The sequence below is a fragment of the Balaenoptera physalus genome (assembly GCF_965194825.1).
Source record: "Balaenoptera physalus genome assembly, chromosome: 10".
NCBI classification, from domain to species: domain Eukaryota; kingdom Metazoa; phylum Chordata; class Mammalia; order Artiodactyla; family Balaenopteridae; genus Balaenoptera; species Balaenoptera physalus.
The window spans coordinates 89,507,654-89,529,526 of record NC_138889.1 but is presented as its reverse complement, the minus strand read 5'-3'; the positions used below and the strand labels follow the sequence as shown (position 1 = coordinate 89,529,526).

General features: G+C 40.7%; 1 protein-coding gene and 1 long non-coding RNA gene across 12 annotated transcripts in view; one reads left to right on the top strand and one right to left on the bottom strand.

Moving 5' to 3' along the window:
* Window positions 1–4,746, bottom strand: part of LOC309636876 (uncharacterized protein) — a 47,597-nt gene extending 42,851 nt beyond the window's left edge. For 9 of the 10 annotated variants that reach the window (XR_014250251.1, XR_014250252.1, XR_014250253.1 and 6 more), the window contains exon 1: window positions 3,911–4,746. Coding sequence is in view for 7 of the 10 variants with exons in the window: in XM_082410610.1 (XP_082266736.1) it covers window positions 3,911–4,078 (168 nt within the window). In the remaining 3 variants the exon portion in view is untranslated. The remainder of the gene's footprint in view (window positions 1–3,910) is intronic. The other variant, XM_082410609.1, reaches the window with a different exon arrangement.
* LOC309636896 overlaps window positions 1–21,873 on the top strand; it is a 47,784-nt gene that overhangs the window by 11,140 nt on the left and 14,771 nt on the right. Inside the window, exons 2-3 of one of the 2 annotated variants that reach the window (XR_014250287.1) lie at window positions 3,088–3,463; window positions 4,759–6,209. This is a non-coding gene — a long non-coding RNA (uncharacterized lncRNA). Of the gene's footprint in view, window positions 1–3,087; window positions 3,464–4,758; window positions 6,210–14,405; window positions 14,504–21,873 lie in introns of those variants that run through there. The other variant, XR_014250286.1, reaches the window with a different exon arrangement.

Here is a 21,873-nt window from a genome sequence, read left to right as displayed (position 1 = left end):
CCCCCGCCCCTGGCAACCACCATTCTACTTTCCATCTCTATACATTTGCAACTCTAGGTGCTTCATATAAGTGGAACCATGCAACACTTGCCTTTTTGTGACTGGATTATTTCACTTAACATAATGTCCTCAAGCTTCATCCGTATTGTAGCATGTATAAGAACTTCCATCCTTTTTAAGACTGAGCAATATTCCATTGCATGTATATACCACATTTTGCTTATCCATTCATCCATCCATGGACACTTGGGTTGCTTCCACCTTTTAGCGGCTGCACCATTTTACCTTCCCATCAACAGTGCACAAGGGTTCCAGTTTCTCCTCATCCTTGCCAACAATTTTTCCCTTCCCTTGCCTTGCCTTGCCTTGCCTTGCCTTGCCTTGCCTTCCTTTCCCTTCCTTTCCTCTTGCTAGTATCCATCCTAATGATGTGAGGTGGGTGTGAGGTGGTAGTGCCTCTTAAAGTTTGCACCCAAGGAGGTGTCTCACTCATGTCACCATAGTCCCCACCCTGCCTCCTAGTTACAAGTTGACTTCCTGATAAACATGTGTTACATCCCACACGTGAGCTGGTGTAGGAATAAATACTGTGCATTTGGATTAGAAGCCTGGTTTCTAACTGTGTGACCTTGGGCAAAATACGTAACTTGTCTGTGCCTTAGTTTCCCCATTGAGAAAAGGAGGCAAGCACTTCTATATACCTGATAGAATGGTCATGAGGATTAAGTGGATTAGTATATATAAAGCTCATAGACACAGTAACCCTCATACCTTCTGTTATCAAAGATCTCACCCTATGGATGTAGCTGTTTTGTTTTTTTAATAAACTTATCACTTTGGAATAATTTGAGGTTTATAAACTATAAATAAATAAATTTTTAAAATTTATTTATAAATAAATAAATTTATCTATAAATTTATATAAATTTAAACCTATAAATAAATTTTAGGTTTATAAACTAATATCCAACTCCCTCTAACATTAACATCTTACACAATTATGGTACATTTAAGAAATTAACATGGATGCATTATTATCTAAACTACAGACTTTATTTGCATGTAACTGGTTTTTCCACTAACGTCCTTTTGCTGTCTTAGGATCTAAGCAAGAATACCACGTTGCATTTAGGGTATAGGTGTTTTTGTTTTGCTTTGTTTGTATTTCTGTATTTTGCCTGAAGAATGTTTTTAAGAGCTGGAATTTGAAAGCCCTTAGATAGGACATGGCTCTCCATTCTGCCACAATCTTCCACCACTCCCTACTGTCCTGTGCCTGCTTCCGACATCTGCATTTACTGCCTGCCCCTGGAGACATGCGAATCTGTAACCCTGGATTAGCTGATGGCTCAATCCCTTCCCCTCTTAGAGACTGTAATTCGGTGATTAATTCTTTGGGGTCTGCAGAAATCCTCTACTAAAATTCAAATACTGTCAGGTAGCTAGTTCAACAAACCAATTCACAGATAAACATCTTAGCAGAAATTAGTTGATAGGGAGGATGGCCTTACGGGTTAGTTAGTAAAAGTGCCTGGAGGTGAGAAGAGTGCCTGGTAGGGAGATGGACAGGCACCTCCAAGGAAAGGCTGGCCAGGCTGTGATGCTAGATGTATCCATCTTGTATCTTGGGCTGGGCCCTGCCTGTGATAGGCCCTGATTCTTACTGCTCAGTTACGTAACAGATCTCCCACCCACCACCACAGGGCTCCCTGGCGTCATGGATCTGTGAGCCCAGCAGAGCCCAGCACGTTGCTAACTTGGGCCTCTCTGCTGGCTCTGCCTCATTTCTTTCCAGAATGTGGATAACTCAGGTCCTTGGTGGTGGACGGGAAGGAGGCTGGAAGAAGCTCTGCCTCCGATTTATTAAGGAGTTTCTCTTTGCCCGGGGCAATGCAAAGTGCTAAATCAGTGTTTGAAAGTGAAGAGCTAAACACAGCAGGGGCAGTATTTTCAAACTTATTTTTTACTCAAAAATAGAGCACAGGTTATGAGCGATCAACTAGCTTATTTTATTCTCCATATTTTTACATATTTGGGTGTGCGTATACAAAATTTCATGTAAGAGTTACTTGTCTAGGGAGGGCGGGAGGGAGGGAGATGCAAGAGGGAAGAGATATGGGAACATATGTATATGTATAATTGATTCACTTTGTTATAAAGCAGAAACTAACACCATTGTAAAACAATTATACTCCAATAAAGATGTTAAAAAAAAAAGAGTTACTTGTCTTGTATCTGCATATTTAGAGAATTGCACTTATTGACTAATAGCATAAATAATCAGAAAAAAGAAGAGAAGGTTGATTATTAAAAAAAAAAAAAAAAATTGAGAATGTTCCCCTACCTTAGATTCTTGTTTTTGCTGTGGGTAAAGTTTACAAGATGCCTCTAATATCAGCCACACAATTTCCCCCTGTCCTCACCCTAGTGCTTCTTTTGGTGCTACAGCATAGTTGGGAAATAGGATGGACCAGACAGACCTCATTTGAGTACTGGCTCCACCACTAACTGGTCATGGGAAATTGGGCAAGTTACTCAACCTATTTGTGCCTCAGCTTCACCTGTGAAATGGGGATAATTGTAGCACCTGCCTCCCAGGGTGGTTGTGAGATTAAAGAAAAGATGGGGGAAGAAGAATGTAGGGGAAAAAGAATAATTTTCTCTTTACCATTCTAGGTTCTTGGCTGAGACACCCCTGTAATAAAAAGACAGATTAACAGGAGAAAAACAAGCACAAGTACAATAACATGTATACCTTCTGTATACGTAAGAGGTACCCAGGAAAACTGAGTAACTCCCCCGAATGGCCCAAGCCATCACCTTAAATACCATCTTCAGCTAAAGACAAAAGAAGATGTTTGGGGCGGCGGAGTCAATTACGGGAGGTGACCAGGAAAAGCAAAGTAAACAAGGGTAAGGTTGTTATTCAGAGTTCTTAAAGCCTTGCCTTCCCCAAAGATAAGAGTTTCTAGGGATTTAGAGTCACCCTCCTCTTCCTGGTGCAGAGAGGGATGGATACACCCTTACAAATGGAGAGTTCACTTGGAAATGTCTTTCACAAAATGGTAACTTCTGCTTGGTTTTCAGAGCTTCTCCTGTGTCTGCAATTTCTTAAAACTAACCAGCTTGGGCTTCCCTGGTGGCGCAGTGGTTGAGAATCTGCCTGCCAATGCAGGGGACATGGGTTCGAGCCCTGGTCTGGGAAGATCCCACATGCCACGGAGCAAGTAGGCCCGTGAGCCACAATTACTGAGCCTGCGCGTCTGGAGCCTGTGCTCCGCAACAAGAGAGGCCGCGATAGTGAGAGGCCCACGCACTGCGATGAAGAGTGGCCCCCGCTTGCCGCAACTAGAGAAAGCCCTTGCACAGAAACGAAGACCCAACACAGCCAAAAATAAATAATAAATAAATAAATAAATTTAAATTATAAACAAACAAACAAATAAAAACTAACCAGCTCAAGGTAATCCTTTGCCAAAGAGACTTTTTTTTTTCAGCTGATTTCCTTTCTTTCTTTCCTTTTTTTTTTAGCATCTTTATTGGAGTATAATTGCTTTACAATGTTGTGTTAGTTTCTTGTAGTCTTTATAAATGTGTGGGAGATAAAACCTTGGAAATCCAGACCTACTGAGTCCAAATCTCCGCTCTTTGGACACAGAACTGACCCTTCAGAAGGACCCTTCCTCTAGCCCCATTTTACAGACAGGAAAACTAAGGCCATGGAAATGGAAGGCTTTTTGGTTTCAGTTTAGGAAATAAAATTAGGAAAAATAAAATTTAGGAGATTGAAAAAAAGTACCTGAAATAAAAACACAAAGAGATGAAACAGCAGGGCCAGACTAAATAAAAGCTAGACAGAGCGTCCGCAAAAATGTGAAGGCTGAGAAGGTTAACACAACCGTGAACTCACTTCTGACAGGTAACTGGAAACAAGCCGTGCTGTCATACTCCTCAGAGGCTGGCCCGGCTGCTGCCAACTTGCCAACAGCAGCCCCCCGTGCCCCCCACCTCCCCACGCACTGCCGTGGGGCTCCACGCTCCTTACCCGCACTGAGCCATGTCTGGGGGATGTTCCCATCAAGCCCCTGGAGAAGATTTGCTCTGAGCTCCCTTTTTTCCCATTGGCTCCCTGTTGGCTGCAGTGGGCCTCTGCCACACCCTCCCCTGCAGACGGATGAAGTGGGAATGTTCAGAAGGCACTGTCTACAAAGAAAACACCTTTTCTGAAAGCTGGGGGCTGGGGAATCAGCATATGCTGTGGCACATTCTGGATCCTTCCAGAAATGTGGTTCCTCTTCTTCAGTCATCCCTGTATACCTTGACTTAGGTTGTACGCACACACACACACACACAGGGAAAAAGAGGAAGGAACAAAGACTTCCTGCTTCCACTACTGGTCAAGCAATTCCATTTGGCCTGAGCAGGTACGGTCAGTGACCTGCAGGATGGCTCAAAGTCAGACGGTGGCAGAATAAGACAGATAAGAAAGCAGAGGGGCAGGAGAAGTTGCCAGGGAACCGGGGGCGGGGGAGGGCTCCAAGGTTTGCTATCTCTGGCCCCTTTGAACATTTTTCCTCCGTTGTGAAGTAACGTCTGTACATATCTAACCCGCCTGCCCGCCCCAGCTCAGATGAAGTGTGTGAGAAGGTCCACGCACCCATTCCCCTCCCATGAAGATGAGGTCACCTCCTGAGTTCTTTCCTGTGTATCTGAGTGTAGCTGGCAGGCTCTTTGATCTCCTGTCTCCCTCTCTTGCAGGTGTCCTCTGAGCGGCCTCAGGTGAGACACCAGAGGCTTGTGGGCAAAATGTGGAGCTTCTACCTGTTGGGAGTGGAGCCCAGCTCCAGCTGACCTCGGCAGGTCCCAGACCAGATTGTCCCAGCTGGCACTCCATTTGCATTACTTCGTCCCCCTCAAGAAGGGCAATTCATTAAACGTGCCATTTGATGAGATGGAATCTTCATGCTTTGGTGGAATGTTACTTTAGATTAATTCACACAGTGGAAAAATAGCTCTTTCTGTGAAACTGTGAGCTACTTGGGGTTCTGAGAAACAATCCCTTACCTTCACAGATGGCTGGAACACACGGTATAGTCAGGAGAGCGCAGTAGATTGGGAAGATAATAATCTTTTGATGAAAAATTTAGGAGACGTGCTACATTTTTTAGTGTTTAGAAATTATGCTACATGCGGTAAAATGCACCCTTCTTAGTGTATAGTTTTTTGAGTTTTGACGAATGCGTACATATATGGGCCTACCACCACAATTAAGGTGTAGAACAGTTCTGTAGCCCCAAGAAGTTTCCTTGTGCCCCTTTTTTTGGGTTGAATTGTGTGCCTCCAAAATTCCTCTGGTGAACTCCTAACCCTCAGTACCTTAGAATATGGCCTTATTTGGAGATAGAGTCTTTACAGAGGAAATCAAATCAAAATGAGGTCCATTAGAGTGGGCCCTAATACAATATTACTGGTGTCCTTGTAAAAAGGGGAAATTTGGACACACACACACACACAGAACAGCATGTGAACATGAAAGTGGCCACCTGCAAGTCAAGGAGAGGGGCCTGGAGCAGATCCTTCCCTCACAGCCCTCAGCAGGAACCAACACTGCCAACACTTTGATTTCAGAATCTGAGAACCGTAAGATAATAAATTTCTATCGTTTAAGCCACCCAGTTTGTGGCACTTTATTAGAGCAGCCCTAGCAAACTAATACAGCCCCTTTATGGTCTACTACCTCCCCCTACTTCAGCCCCTGGCAGGCACTGATCCGATTTTTGTGCCTATAGTTTTGCTTTTTTTCAGAATGTTATGTGAGATCATACAGCATGTAGCCTTTTGAGTCTAGCTTCATTCAGTACAGTGCTTTTGAGATTCATCCACATTCCTTTTTTTTTCATCCTTTTTTTATTGCCGAGGAGGATTCGTTTTATGGATATACCACAATTTTATTTATCCATTTACCAGTGGAAGGATATTTAGGTTATTTCCAGGTTTTAGGTATTGTGACTAAAGCCTCCATAAATATTCACATATAACACTTTTTGCATTTCTCTTGGGTAAATACCTAAGGGTGGGGCTCCTGGGTCACATGGTAAGTAGATGTTTACATTTGTATGAAACCACCAAATTGTTTCCAAAGTGACTGTTCCATTTTTGTGCTCTTGCCAGAAATATATGAACATTTTAGGTGTTTCACATCCTCCTCACTGCACTTGGTCTGTTTTTTGTTTTTGCCAATAGTAACTATGTACAGGTATCTCATTGTGGTTTTATTTACGTTTTCCTAATAACTAAAGATGTTGAGCATCTTTTTGTGTGGTCATTTGCCATCTGTATAACTTTTTTGTGAACTATCTGCAAATATTTTCCCCATTTTTAATTGGGTTGTTTGTTTTTTTATTTTTGAGTTTGAGAGGATAAAAGTCCTTTATCAAATATGTGTTTTGCAAACATTTTCTACCAGACTATGGCTTGTCTTTTTATTTTTTTAACAGTATCTTTTGAAGAACAGAAGTTTTAAATTTGGACATAGTCCAATTTATCAAAAGATTTTAATGGATCATGCTTTTGGTGTCATATCTAAGAAACATTTACCTAAGGTCACAAAGTTCAGAATACCTACTTTTCATCCAGACTGAGCAGCTGATTCTCATCCTAGATAGGTCATTCATTCTTTCTCAGCCTTAGTTTATCCCCCTGTGAAATGTGGAGATTGAAGTGATAAGTATTTTCAAACTATTTGACAGCAAGGGAACCTACTTTTAACTGAGATCATGCATGGTACCCCAGTATATAAAATAGACAGAAGTGTTCTTGGGGCCCTATCCTCCCGGGGTCTTGTGAGCAGTGTTTCCCTATCTTTCATGTGTACACAAATCACTTGAGGCCCTTATAAAAATGCAGATGCTGATTTGTGGGTGTGGAATAAAGATGAGTTTCTGCAGTTCTAACAAGTTCCAGGTGATGCCCGCTGCTGGTCCAGGGACCTCACTTTGAGTGGCAAAGCTCCAGAGTTCTACGGCCAAAATGTGAGGTCTACCTTTGTCAACATAAGACTTTGGATTTCTATAGTATATTTCTTCCAAGGAGAGCAAAGTTCTTCCATATCAGTAATTCTATTTTCCTCCTTTCTATCTGCCCCATTAATATCCCCAGTTAGCTGATAGGTACACTGAGACCCAGTTTGAGCCAGGTTCCCTGGAATGTGGAAGAATCAGGTAGAGAAGAATGCTGCCAGCTGCTGGGGACATGAACCATTGTGAACTGTATTATATAGAGTCAGTATAATACTGAGAACTTGTTCTGTTGCATCAGAGACAAACTGGCTCAAGGAAGAGGGGAACATTTTTTGGCTCATGTAAGTAAAACATCTGAGGTTATGCTGGCTGCAAGTATAGTTGGATCTAGGAATTTGAATGCTATCATAAGGAATATGGCTCTCTGAAAGTTTTAATTCTGTACTCTTCTGAATTGGTTTCACTCCCAGGCAGGCTCTTTACATGCCATGATTAGAAGACCACTAGCTGGTCTAGGCCCACATTTGATCAGCTTAGCCCCACCAGCAAAAAGGAAGGTCCCCTTTTCCAATAGTTTCATCCAAAGTCCTACGTTTGAGCTTGACTGGCTTAGCTCACGCTACATGCCTGCCTATCCATGTAACAGTGACTGTGGCCAGTGGGCCTGTGGGATGCAGTGATCTGATGGACCAGGCCTAGATGATGCCTATAGCCTGGTGGTGAAATCAGCTTCACCTGAAGCACATGGACGTAAAGTACAGAAGGAAAGGTTCCCAAAAGAAAGGGGAATGTTGTTTGCTGAATGGGCAGACAACAGTGTCCACTACAGTCACTATGAATTCCTAGGCATGAAAGCCTATGTTTTTGTTTTTGTTTTAGGTTTTTAAGGGGGAAGGAGAAACAAGAATCTGTAACTCTGACCACTCAGGAAATATTCTCATTGTGCTTTATAGGCCTCAATTCCTCCTTGGAACTCTACCTGTTTCAAAGCTCCTTGGATTCCCTTCCCGTGTTTTCAGCACAGCTCCCACCTCCTCCAACACCCAAGATTTTCACGCTACCTTTCCCAGTCTGACAAATGTACTTCAATGCTAAACATTTCTATTCCTATTCTCCCAGGGTGCCTTGGATTTGAAGTGAGAATTGCAACAGAGGACAATGTTTGACACAAAGTAATTGTGCACTGAAGATGGAATTTTAGGCACTGGGGAATTTTTTTTTTCCTAGGAGAGGAGGATCTCCTTGACCTTGCCAAATCATGCATCTGGTTTTGCTGACCCACAAAGTTGGCCAAGGTTACAGCCTTCCAGCCCCAAAGCAATCCCCTCTTTCTGGAGGCGGCAGTGGAAACAGGTGGAGTCACAGCTGGGCTGACTCAAGGTGATGTCAGGACTCTCTTGGGAGGGACCTCCAACGAGGAGTGCAGGTGGCAAACCTTGCCTAATTGTCAGTGTGAAAAGCCTGTAAATTGAGACCTCGGGAGGGGAACATTCTTGTTCTCTCTCTGGCAGACAGCAGAGGCTGGTCGGGGCCTGAGAGCCATCAACTTCAGTCATTCAGCTGGTAAGAAACAACCCCCAGCTGTCAGTCTGCAGGCAGGTCCACGCGGCCCCCCAGCAGGCGGAGGATGGCTCTGGCTACAAAAGAGCCAGTTCTGGCCAAAGGTGGGAACTTTGTGTGTGTGACATCTCGTTGAGGTACTGTACTGTCGGGTTAGTCTGATAGGGTATTTTATTGAATGACACAACTTCCAGCTTCAGTAACAGCACCCCAGTGTCAATAGTGGATGTAAATAGATTGTCTTATAAAATGAGAACATACGCGCACAGTGTCCCAACCTCCCCCTCCCGAGTGTATGAGCTATGAGACCATACTTGGCACCGGTAGGCGCCTCTCCCTCCCTCACCCGGTGCACACAATGACCCCCTTTATGCACTGCCCGCCGGCCTCCCTGGGAAGGGCGCTCGATGTGTGCAGAGTCTGACTACAGTACTACTGTACGTGGTAATCTTTAACCCGAAATGGCCTTTATGATGGTGAGAGGTGGTATGTGCTGCGCTCCCTTCATCCCTCCAGCAAACAGAATGTACTGACTCTAAACAGGTAGGACCAGTTGCTGCTGGGCCCTCAGAGACACAGTGTTCTGCTGTGGAATTGGCTGTGCATAATGGGCCCATTCAAGCCGGCTGCAGGCGTTTTCCTCTCCCGGCTGCACAAATCCAGGAGCTGGGCCTGGACCCTAAGGGCTGGCGGGGGGTAGGTCTTGGGTTTCTAAATGGGCTTTGTTCACTCACTGGAAGAGAAAGCTCCAAAGCTGAGTACGATATCCTGGGAACAGGGCTTAAAGCTTCAAATGGATTCCCTCAGGAGTCAGGGGCTGAATAACCCCTTTGAGCGACTTCATATCTGAAACAAGGTTCGATCCCCTTAGGGCCTTTTTGTATAATGATTGGTTAGGTAGGGGAAAGCCATGCTTGACGAGCAACTGGAGTTGACGTGAGCAAAAAGACGCAGAAGAATTAGGTAGTTGACTCAAAACACACATCCAGCTTGGCCCATCCAGTTCGAGGCAAGACAGGCCTCCCGATTCTTGTGCTTTGGCCTCTATGGAGGTTATTGCATTCCCAGCAAGTCTCCTCACATGAGGAGCCAGGCGTCACTCCTTCCTCGTGGCCCTGTTAACGCACTTGGGTGGAAGAGGAGAAGCAGGGGGAGTGGCAAATGTAGAGTGGGTTCCAGTCCGGGCTCTGGGCCCCGTAGTTGTAGGATGGTAGGTCCATCCCTTCATGGCTTTGGACCTCGGTTTCCTCACCTGCGAAGAGAAAGCCAGGACAGATGGTCTCCAGAGCCACCTGTAGCGCTAATGTTCAGTAGAGAACATTCTGCCACGGGCAGGTGGGCTCCTCCTACCAGGAGCAGCTGGGGAAGCATGGGGTAGTGGGAATGTCCTGTGGGATGAAGCTGCTGAAAGGGAAAAGGAAGCCCTAAAAAAAATCACGCCACTAATTTGGAACTTTTACCTTCTTCCGATTGACCGATGTGAGCCCTCTTAGAGAATGATAAAGTGCTAATTAGAATCTTAGAGTCCTTTTTCTTTCATTCTTTTCCTCTTCAGATGTGGTGTCTTGGCCAAGGTCAATGGGAGAATTGGTGACAGATCTCCTGCTTCCCATCTGTAAACCTTTCCAATGACTATGTGGCCACCTGTGCTCAGTAGCTAGCGACTAGACCATCCCCCAGCGGCTGACAGCAAAGACAGGAAACATGACATTAGTGATGGAACTCAGACCCTGCGCATATCCATTACCTACATCGGTTCATTTATTTCTTCAAATTAAAAACCTGTGATAGGTATCCTTGAAAGTAATATAAGAAGTTAATTTTATCTCAATTAAAACACCAACAACCTATGATAGGTGTGCTTTTACCAGTTCCATATAAACATATGGAAAGTAAAGCTTAGAGGATGATTTGTCTGAAGTCACAAGGTTTAAAATTTGAACCCAAGCAACCTGGCCGCAGAATCTGTTCACCTAGTCATCGTACCGCATTGCCTTGCTATGGGCTCTTAGTCAGAGGTATGGAAATATTCCATAGAGATGGATTTTTAAAGTGCTCTCAGCATTCCTGATTAGAAAACCAGTTGGTGAACAGGGCATGCTCTTTATGGGCTGTGGGCTGTTCTTGGTACCCTGGGACAGGGCCCTGGAGACAGAGCCACAGCTGTCCTCCTCTTAGGCTCTCCAGCCTCTGAAAAAGGGTTTCTTTTCCATCTGCAGTGTCGCCAGGCTTGCTAATACCCTGGAGCCGGCCAGTGGGTGATCTCACATAGAGTGAGAGTTTGTCTGGAATCCTCCAAAGAGGAAGAAAACAATGTAATCATTCTCTGGCTCGTGCTGCTAAGGCAGACATCAGTCCCAAGATCCTGGAAACTCGTGCCCAGGGAAGGTTGTGTTTCAGTGTCTTCGTGTGATGGTTGGGTGGGAAGAAGGGCTTGGCTGGAGCCCTAGAGTAATCAGGCACTCTCAGAAAGACCAGAGCAGCTTGAACACTTTTCTCTATCTTGTACTGGAGAAACGCATTCTTGATATACTCCTCAAAATTGAAAATGGGGATTGTGCCTGTTTTCCAAATGGACAGGCCAGATCTGGCCCCAAGAGGCTCAGCAATTGGCATTCTGTCCCAGAGCCCTCTGTGGAGGCAGAGAAAGAGACCAAGGTACCCGGTGTGTTGCCAAATGCCTCCTTCGCTCAGCGGTATCATGACATCAGGTCACAGAATATGCCTCCCGATGACATTCAATTCTAGGAAAAATGTTTGGCTTTATCAAACTAGAACTGGCTGACCTCAGGAGAGAATGTCCCCGGGACCACGTGGCCCCTTGCAGCAGGCCTGGGCTGGAGTCACTTCGGTCTCACAAGTAGCTGACTCTAAAGGTGGCTGGGCTTGCAGGGTCAAAGTTCACAACACACAGCCTATGAGGGTTTTGATTTGTCTTAAACAGACCATGTCCTCACCAGGCACCACAGCCGAAACACCCCTTCTTCAGGGAAGCTTTTCTATAACCTCCAGTCAGGCCTATATCCCCTGTGATTCTCCATAGTAGCTCTTATCACAGTAGCTATTTAAATAATCCCTTGTACAGTTATATGTTTAATATCAGTCACTTCTCCGAAGCTGTCAGCTCCACAGAGGAGATGAGTGTCTGATGGATCCATCAATACGCAGTATAGGAATACTCAGAGATATTGCAGGTTGAGGTCTAGACCACCGCGATAAAGCAAGTATCACAACAAAGTGAGCCACATGAAATTTTTGGTTCCCCAGTGCATGTGAAAGTTCTGTTTATACTATACTGCGGTCTATTAACTGTGCAATATAACATTATGTCTAAGGAAAGCAATGTACATACCTTAATTTAAAAATACTTCATCTCCAAAAAATGCTAACCATCATCTGAGCCTTCAGCAAGTTATAGTAGAAACATTAAAAATCACTGATCACAGATGACCATAACAAATACGATAATAATTAAAAAGTTTGAAATACTGTGAGAATGACCAAAATGTGACACGGGGACACAAAGTGAGCAAATGCTGTTAGAAAAATGGTGCTGATAGACTTGCTTGACACAGAGTTGCCACAAACCTTCAGTTGGTAAAAAAGCACAGTATCTGTAAAGTGCAATAAAGTGAAGCACAATAAAACACGGTATGCCTGTACAGTGTTGGTACTTAGTAAGCATTTACTAAATATTTGTTGAGTAAACTAGGTAGAGGATATTACATCAAAAAATCGATAAGAAAATGTTGGGACTAGAAATGATCTTACATGTTTATTTCAACCCTGGAAAGGGAGGCTAGGAGTGATAAAGTGACTAGTTCAAGGTCACAAGGTGGGCTGATGAGAGCGCTAGAATAGAATCCAAGACCCTCTACTTCAGTTCATTCCTTGAGGGGTTACCTTTACTGTTTGCTCTTAACTAAGCGCCTCTGTGGGGTGTTCCCACCCCTCCACCTCCAGATACAGCTGTCATCTGTTCACTTCTCTGCATCTCTATTACCATTACTCTAGGCCAACTCGCCATCATCTCTTGCCGGGAATTGCAGGAGCTTCTTAACAAGTCTCTCAGTTGCTCCCCTGGCCCTCTCCACTCCCTCTACACACAGGAACTGGAGTGATTTTTTTTTAAGCGTGTGCATCACAGCATGTCATTCCCCTGCTTCAATCCCCGCAGTGATGTCCCAAATGTAACCACAGTCATTCCTTGCCGAGGCCTCCCAGCCCTGCATCATCTGGTCCCTGCCTCCCTCTCCTCTCCTCTCCTCTCCACTCTTCCTCTCACCAGCCACATTCCACCCCTGCTGGCTTCTTTCTTCTGCTGCTCAAACATTCCAAGTTTGCAGTTTCTTCTGCTTGGAATACTTTCTGGCAGATCTACTTACTCATCCTTCTTTGCACAGTGTCACCTCTGACCATCCTGTGTAAAGTGACCCCTCCGGCACCTCTACGTCACTCCCTATCACAGGATTCCATTTTGGTACTTTTACAACATAAATCACTCTCTGAAATCATCTTTTATTTTTTTTTTAAACTTATTTGTTTTCTTATATACCGTCTGCCAAATCATACCCTAACGTAATCCCCAGGAAAGTGGGAACTTTGTCTTGTATATTACTATATGTCTGGCACCTCAATCAACATCCATATATGTTCATTGAATTTGTTGAATGAATTAATGTTTGCAACCACTTCTATTTAATTGGAGGTACTATCATGGATTTGTTCCTGAAGGTGTTGGCAAAGAGTTAACTCATCCAAAATCCTAGAACGTTTGCATGGAAAAGGAAGACACTTGGATAAGTCAAACATTTCCAAAATTGAACAACATCAGAATCACCAGGAGGGTTGGTAAAAATAGAGATTCCTGGGAACCATCCAGCTCACAGTGGATCAGAACATCCAGGGCTGAGTCAGGAAGTTGCTGGCTACTGACATAAAGTGGACCAGTTTGGAAAACCACTGGGTAATGGGATCCAAAGCCAAGTACATGTTCTTACCTTTGACCTTTATCTACACTTCTGGGAAATAATCCTAACCGCAGAAAGACTTTGTGTACAAAGATATTTATCTCACCTTGCTTATAAATGTGCAAATTTAAAAACAACATAAATCTTCCAAAGTAGGAGAAATGATTAAGGAAACTATGATATGGTCACTTGATGGACATTAAAATGAATACTTACGAATATGTTTTTACATGAAAAGTGTTTTGACTTTGCTATAGTCTATTTGTGATTGTTGGTTCACAACCTCAGGAGTTTCTTGAGTGAAATTTGAAACTGGCCTCCATAAATGAAGGGCAAGGAGAGATGGAAGAAAGAGGCAGACCACTTCAGATCGGTAGGGGGCAGGTTTAATAAGCAAGGGGACTTACATACACAGCTTGGCTTGGGTGGCTGCAAGACAGTGAATCTTCATACCCACTTGTCAGAATCTTAAAAGTTTATATGGAGGCCTTAAAGGGGTTCAGTCACCATACTGTCCAGATGGTCTCAGCACCACATTGCTCTCTCAAGACTGTGTCCTTGAAAACAGCTCTTAGTGTAGGAACAGTGGGCAAAATGTACATTCCAAGGACAGGAAGGAGGTGAGGAGCTTCCTATTGCCCAGGTCAACTAGCAGTCACGTCCTCTAGATGACCTCCTTCAAGAGTGTTCCTTCTCCAAGTTTGTATGTAATAATCCCTACCCCCATGGTGATGGTATTAGGAGGTGGGGACTTGGAGAGGTGCTTAGGTCATGAGGGTGGGATCCTTAGGAATGGAATTAGTGCCCTTATAAAAGAGACTCCAGAAACCTAACTCGTCTTCTTCTGCCATGTGAGGATACAATGAGAAGTCAGCAGTCTGCAACTAGAAGAGGATCCTCACCAGAACCTAACCATGCTGGCACCTTGATCTTGGACTTCCAGCCCCCAGAACTGTGAGTAATAAATTTCTGCTGATTATAAGCCTTCCAGTCTGTGGCATTTTGTTATAACAGCCTGAACTGACTAAGACAGCCTTCATGCTAGAATGTAAAATTGTTCATTTGGTATAGAAGTGGTTAAATGCACAACACATACTGGGAGCTGACTACATAGGTTCAAATTCCAGTTCTGACTTGGTATGTGATCTTGATCAAACTACTAAACCTCTGTGCTTCTGTTTCCTCATTTTTAAAATGGAAGTAGTGATAGTACTTATCTGGAAGGGTTATCGTAAGGATTAATGAGTTAATATATGTCATGTATTAGGCCATCAAAGAATATTATTTATATATATATATTTTTTATTTACCGTATATATAGAGAGGTGGAGGGAAGACTAGAAGGAATTATATTAAAGTGCTCACAGCAACTATGCTGAGCTTGTTAGGTAAGCGTGATTTTCCTTTTCTTTTCTCCATTCTCCATGAGGTGGTTCTATTATCTCTATAACTTACCAAGCATAATAACAGTCAAATCTCCAGTGCAATGCAAAACCAAGCATTTTCATCAAGGGATATGAGAAACCATCATGAGCATTGGGGTAGGAGGTGGGGATGGAAAGAAAGCAAGTGTACCAAGGAATCTTTGCAAATGTAAAATCTTATATTCAAATATAAAATATGAATATACGATTCATAACATTCACTTATATAACACCTGTATGCCCAAGTTTATCCAGCTGCTCCCGGACCACAAGAGCATATGAAGGCTGGGAAGAGCTGCTCCGAGGCCATTTCCCTTCACCTTTCTATCTCCCATGGGAGGCTATCATGAGACCATTTCTCATCACTTCCTGGGTTCTGATGAGGTATGGGGCTTTCTGCCATGCCCTCCTCAGACTAGAGCTGCAGAATATAAAACCGCTTGGCTACAGTCTAGACTCAGCTTCTTAGGGACAGGGTACCCCACAGCTCACACTGTATCCATCAAGCCCCTTTATTTTCAGGGTTATCCTTTTTGGAGTGTGGGACAAGGATCACGGGGAGCTGGTACCTTTGCATTATTCTTCTTTGCAGCATGTATGCACTGTCTAAATCTAAAAGAGGCTCATTGTAGCTTTACCAGTCAGGTCACTCAGGTTTTGGCCTTAGCCTTGCCTTATCTTGTAAGATACATTTGTGAATAAGACAGATTAATTTCCTGCTCTCATGGAGTTTACATTCTATTGGGGTGACAGACCACAAATTAAGTGAACAGGCACAATAATTAAGTGAACTCTATATTGTACAATAGAAGATGATGTAGATTATGGAAAGCAGAAAAAGTAAAAGGTTAAAGGGATCAGCATTTTAAGGTAGGGAGGGAGATAGCCATATTGAATAGTCAACAAGGTACCCCTCATTGAGAACGTTAGATGTGAGCAAAGACTTGGAGGGGTCGAGGGTGTTAATCAAAAATCCTGTTTTAAGACTTGGCTTTTCATCAAGGGATATGGGGAACCATTGCAGAGTTTGTGTTTTTAACCTATTTGTTGTAAAATAAAAGATACAGAAAACAAATGTACAGCTTATTATTACAAATTATTATGAGGCCTATACACTTTTAACCACCTTCCAAGTCAACAAGGAATTATGTCAGTCTCCTCAGAAGCCCTTTCATGGGCTCTGTCCCAATCAGAGTCCCCTGCCTCTGTCCAAATGTAACCACCATCCTGACTTTTCTATTAATCACTCATTTGGTTTCTCTGTGTTTTATCACCCAAGTTTGCATCTCATCTCTAGTCATTAATAGTTTAATCTTAATACTTCCTTTAAGTCTCTGTTAACCCACAAGTCTCCTCCATCCCTTTCTTTCCCTTATAGTTTGTCTGTTGACGTACTTGGTCAGTTTGACCTACAGTTTTTCCTGTGCTAGATTTTGTTAATCATTGCGTGGCTTTGAGCAGAGAAGTGACATGATCTGACTTAAATTTTGTAAGGATCACACTGCCTATTGTTTGAGATTGTAGGAGGACAAGGATAAAAGCAACGAGAACTCGTGGAAGCTACTGCAGAAGTTCATGAGACATGATGTGGTTTAAACCATCATGAGAGAGGTGAAAGAGTCAAGAGGTAGTTGGATTCAAGTTATATTTTGAAGGTACAGTAGCCAACAGGATTTCCTTAAAATGGGACATGGAGTGTGAAAGAAAGAGAGAAATCAAGAATGACTCAAAATATTTTTTTAAACTGCTTTAGTAAGATATAATTTACATACTACACTAAATCATTTACCCATCAGTAGTGTAAAGTTCAGTGCTTGTTAGCATATTTCAAGAGCTGTGCAACCATCACCGCAATCTAATTTTAGAACATTTCCATCAAAGAGAAACCCTGAATGCATTAGTAGTCATCCCCTGTTCCTGCCGAACCCTCATCCTTCCAGATCCTGGCAACCACTGTTTTTTTTGTTTTTTAATGCCTCTATTGTTTGCCTATTCTAGATATTTCATATGAACAGAATCATACAAAATGTGGTTTTTGTGAATGGCTTCTTTCACTTAGCATAATGTTTTCCAGGGTGACCCAAGTTGTAGCATGTATCAGTACTTCATTCCTTTTTATTGTCAAATCATATTTTATTGTATGGATATGCCATATATTGCATATCCATTCATCAGTTGATGGACTTTCAGGTTGTTTTCATTTATGGCTATGAAAAATGCTGATATGAGCATTTGTGTACAAGTTTTTGTACGAATATATGTTTTTGATTCTCCTGGATATACATCTAGGAGTTTCATATGGTAGCCTCATATGGAAACTCTATGTTTAACCTATTGAGGAACTGCTGGGCAGTTTTCCAAAGTGACTACAACACTTTACATTCCCACCAGCAATGTATGAAGGTTCCAATTTCTCTACATCCTCACCAACACTTGTTACAATTATAGCTATCCTGTGGATGTGAGCCACATCTCATTGCAGTTTTTATTTGAATTTCCCTAATGACTTATGATGTTGAAAATCTTTTCGTGTGCTTATTGGCGTTTGTGTGTCTTCTTTGGAAAAATGTCTGTTCAAACTCTGTTCATTTCTTAATTGGGTTGTCTTTTTATTGTTGAGTTGTAAGAGTTATTTATATATTCAGATGCATGTCCCTTGGTAGCTTTATGTTTTGTAAATATTTTCTCTCCATCTACAGGTTGTCTTTTCACTTTCTTGGCAGTGTCCTTTGAAGCACAAAAGTTTTTATTCTGATGAAGTCCAATTTATCTATTTTTTTCTTTTGTTGCTTGTACTTTTGGTGGTATCTCTAAGAAACTATCATCTAACCCAAGGTCATGAAGATTTATTCTTATATTTTATCTAGTTTTATAGTTTTAAAGGTGTACAGTTTAGACCTCTTATATTTAGGTCTATCATCCATTTTGAGTTGATTTTTGTGTATGGTGGAAAGTAGGAATCCATTTGGACCATTCAATTTTCTATCTTTTGCAGGTGGATATCCAGTTGTTCTAGGACTATTTGTTGAAAAGCCTATTCTTTCTTCATTGATTTTGTTGCCCTTGTTGAAAATCAATTGACCATAAATGTGAGTCTATCTCTTGACTCTAAATTGTATTCCATTGATTTCTATGTCTATCTTTATGCCAGTACCACACTGTCTTGACTACTGCAGCTTTGTAGTAAGTTTGGAAATTGGACAGTGTGAGTTCTTCAACTTTGTTCTTTTTTGGCTTTTTTTGTTTTTGTTTTTGTTTGTTTGTTTTGTTTTGTTTTGCCACACTGTGTGGCAAGTGGGATCTTACTTCCCTGATGAGGGATCTAACCCATGTCCCCTGCAATGGAAGCGCAGAGTCTTAACCACTGGACCGCCAGGGAAGTCCCAACTTTGTTCTTCTTTTTTAAGATTGTCCTAGCTATCCTGGATCTCTTGTGCTTCCATATGGATTCTAAGATCAGCTTGTCTATTTCTGCAAAGAAGACAGCTGAAATTTTGATAGGGATTGCATTGAATCTGTAGATCAGTGTGAGTAGTATTGCCATCTTAGCATATTAAATTTTAAAGTTCATCAATACAGAATGTCTTTTCATTTTAAAAACTTTCTTTCCACAATGTTTTATAGTTTTCAGAATAAAGTCTTGAACTCCTTTTGTTAAATTTATTTCTAGGTATTTTCTTCTTTTTGATGCTATTGTAAATGGAATTTCTTTTTCTTTTACTTTTTTTAAATGAAATAAATGTGCATAGACTGTCAAAGCCCTGATGATTCCGAGTTGCAGTTGTAAATGGGATTATTAATTTCATTTTTGGATTGTTCACTGCTAGTGTATAACAATGCAAATGAATTTTGTATATTGAGCTTGTATATACTGCCACATTGTTAAATCTGTTTATTAATTCTAATAGTTTTTAGTGGATTCTTGAGGATTTTCTATGTACTGGATCATGTAATCTGCAAATAGAAATATTTTTTCTTCTTCCTTTCCAATACGGGTACCTTTTAATTTCTTTTTCTTGACTAACTGCCTTGACTAGAACCTCCAGTACAATGTTGAATAGAAGTCACAAGAGCAGATATCCTTGTCTTGTTCTTGCTCTTAGGGAGAAAGCATCAGTCATTTTCCATTAAGTATGATGTTAGCTGTGGGTTTTTCATAGGTATTCTTTGTCTAGTTGAGGAAAATTCCTAGTTTGTTGAGTGTTTTTAATCATGAAACAGTGTTGGATCTTGTCAAATACTTTTTCTGAATTTATTGAGATGGTAGGTATTTTTGTCCTTTATTCTATTAATACATTGACATTTGGATGTTAAACAAACCTGTGGTCCTGAGATAAATGCCACTTGAGCATGGTTTTATATGTTGCTGGGTTCAGTTCTAATATTAACCTGGGGAATTTTTGTGCCAAGTTTTTTGTTTTTTTCCTTTTGAAGTTTTGTCTGGTTTTGTTATCAAGGTGATACTGTCCTCATGGAATGAGTTGGAAAGTGTTCCCTCCTCTTCTATTTTTTGGAAGAGTTTAAATGTTTGGTAGAATTCACTTATGAAGCAAAGTGAATAGGGTTATTCAAATTTTCTATTTCTTCTCCGCTCAGTTTCATTAGCTTATGTCTTTCTAGGATTTTTTTTCCATTTTATCTAAGTGATCTAATTGGTTGACATATGGTTGCTTACGGTAATCTCTTATAATCCTTTTTCCCCTACAAGGTCAGTAGTAGTATCTCCTCTTTCATTCCTGATTTTAATAATTTGAGTCTTATCTCATTTTTTTTCCTGGTCAGTGAAGTTAGAGGTTTATCAATTCTGTTGACCTTTTCAAAGAAACAACTTTTGGTTTTGTTGATTTCTCTATCGCTTTTCTATTCTCCATGTTATTTGCTTACACTTTAATCTTTATTGTTTCTTTTCTTCTGTTTGTTTAAATTTAGTTTTCTCTTCTTTTCCTAGTTTTTTTCAGGTAGTTTATTGGTTTGAGATTTTTCTTTTTCTTTTTAATATTGACATTTTCAACTATACATTTCCCTCTAAGTGTTCCTTTAGTTGAATCCCATGAGTTTTATGATGTGTTTCATTTCCATTCCTCTCAAAGTATTTCCTAATTTTCTTTGTAAGTTTTCTTTGATCTATTGTTTATTTAAGAGAACGCTGCTTTACTGCCACATATTTGTGAATTTCCCAAATTTCCTCTGGTTGTTTATTTCTAAAGTCATTGCAGTGTGGATAGAGAATATACATTGTATAATTTTAATTCTTTTGAACTTATTGAGACTTGTTTTATGGTCTCAGACATGGTCTATCCTGGAGAATGCTTCATGTACACTTGAGGAGTATGTGTTTTCTGCTGTCATTGGATGAAGTATTCTATATATGTCTGTTAGAACTAGTTGGTTTTATTGTTTTTCAACTCTTCTATTTCTTTGTTGATCTTCTGTCTACTTGTTCTGTTACTGAAGTGGGGCATTAGATTTTTTCAACTGTTATTGTTGAATTGTTTATTTCTCCTTTCAGTTTTGTCTGGTTTTGCTTCATGTATTTTGGGACTCTGTTGTTAGGTACACACATGATTACAATAGATTCTTACATGACACAATCTATCTTCTTGATAGACTGACAATTTTATTATTATTGACAATTTTATCATTATAAAATGTCCTTTTTTTCCCCTCTAGTAGCAATTCTTGTCTTAATGTCCATTTTGTCTGATATTAGTATAGTCACTCCAGCTCTCTTTTGTTTACTGTTTGCATGGTACATCTTTTTAATCTTTTTACTTTTAATCTATTTGTGTCTTTGAATCTAAAGTGGATCTTTTACAGACAACATACAGTCATATCATTTTAAATGTATTCTGCAATATCTGCCTATTGATTGGAGTGTTTAATCCATTTACATTTGGTGCAATTTTGCTGTTTTTGTGTCATTTGTGCCATTTTGCTATTTTTAAAATATTTCATATGCCTTTTTGTTCTTCTGTTCTCAATTACCACCTTCTTTTGTGTTAAATAAATTTTTACTAGTGTATTATTTTAATTCCCTTGTTATTTTTTTACTACATATATTTTTTCAGTTATTTTCTTAGTGGTTGCCCTGATAATTAAAATTAGAATCTTAATATCATTCAGTAGTAGAGCTTCAAAATACATACAGAAAAAAAATGATAGAATTAAGAGGATAAGTAGACAAATATACAACTATATTTGGGGACTTTAACACCCCCTCATAGCAATTAATCGAATAAGTAGACAAGAACCAGCAAAGATATTGAAGAGTTGAACAACAAATTGACATAATGAACATTTCTAGAACATTCCTCCAAATAGTAGCAGAATATACATATTTTTCAAGTGTACCTAGGTTATTCACCAAGACAGTCCATATTATAGATTATAAAACAAATCTCAGCAAATGTAAAGGGATTGAAATTACATAAAATATGTTCTCTACCATGGAGAATTATATTAGAAAAAAATAACAGATGATATTTGGAAAATACCCTAATATTTAGAAATTAAATTACATACTTCTTAAAAAACTCATGGGTTAAATTAAAATAATCATAAGAGAAATCAGAATATATTTTGAATGGAACAAAAATTTTTAAATAATATAGCAAAATCTGTGATATGCAGCTATCAGTGCAAATTTCAGTGGGAAATTTATAGCATCAAATGCTCATTCTAGGGGGAAAAAAAGGTTTCAAAACAATATTCCAGGCTATACATTAAGTAACTAGAAAAAGAGTAAATCAACCCAAAGCATGTAGAAGGAAAGAAAGAATAAAGATAAAAGCATAAATCAATGAAATAGAAAACAGGAAAACAGTAGAGAAAATCAATGAAACCAAAAACTTGTTCTTTCAAAATATCAGTAAAATAAATAAACCTCCAGTCTGACTGAGA